This window comes from Asparagus officinalis, chromosome 4 (genome assembly GCF_001876935.1).
Source record: "Asparagus officinalis chromosome 4, Aspof.V1, whole genome shotgun sequence".
Lineage (NCBI taxonomy): Eukaryota > Viridiplantae > Streptophyta > Magnoliopsida > Asparagales > Asparagaceae > Asparagus > Asparagus officinalis.
Window position 1 is genome coordinate 36,468,320 of NC_033797.1, and position 787 is coordinate 36,469,106.

The 787-nt window shown below is 43.2% G+C and overlaps 1 protein-coding gene across 1 annotated transcript in view; it reads left to right on the forward strand.

Annotated features, from left to right (window-relative positions):
- The window catches only part of LOC109838515 (transcription factor MYB36-like), a 1,322-nt gene extending 988 nt beyond the window's left edge, over nt 1-334 (forward strand). Inside the window, exon 4 of the mRNA XM_020406950.1 lies at nt 40-334. Coding sequence (XP_020262539.1) covers nt 40-334 — 295 coding nt within the window. The remainder of the gene's footprint in view (nt 1-39) is intronic.

A 787-nucleotide genomic window follows, 5' to 3' on the forward strand; every position in this document is an offset into this window, starting at 1 on the left:
TGCTTCTCTCCTCCAAGCCCCATTCTCATCTTTGAACAGTAGTCATAACCAGTATCAGATAAGCTTCGGGGGTGCTGAGCAGAGCTGTAGCTCTTCTGATATGAGCTATGGCAACGAGCAGCAGCTGGGGTTTGAGAGCTATCTCTATGCTGGGCTTGGCTGGGGAGATCATCAGGCCCAACCTCAGGCTCAACCTCCATTAGAGTATGGTTATGAGGAGATCAAGAACTTGATCAATGGAGGTGCCGGTGCTGACGCTGATGCTACAGTATATAATGATCCAGAAGACAGCTTCAAAGCCCAAGGGAGAGGATCAGTCATGTACCGTTTCTGATCTCTGTAAAATAAAAAGTTTGAAGGGCAAAAGATTGAAGAGGTATGGTCTGTGTCTGTGAAGTGAAGAGTTAAGTATTATTTTATAAGGGGGAGAGAGAGAGAGAGAGAAGGTACTTCTCGGGGGTGAAAAGAGAAGGAGACATCTGTGACTGTGTTGGCTTTCATTTGTGCATTTCTTTCCTTTCATTCACTGTGATTTGATGTTTTGATGTATGTGTGGTACAATCGTCTAGATATAGACAGCATTGGAGAAAATTTATAAAGTCTTGTCATTCGTAGGGTGTAGTTGTGTAGTCAGTCCTAGTCCTAGAGAGGAGATCATTCAGCAATCAGATCCGCACATGCACTTCTCTCCCTCTCTCTCTTCTCTCTCTCAAATCCAAAGGATCGTCTCCATTGGATTCATTGGTACTTTGTGATTCAAAACAAAAATAAAGGTTGATATGTAAAT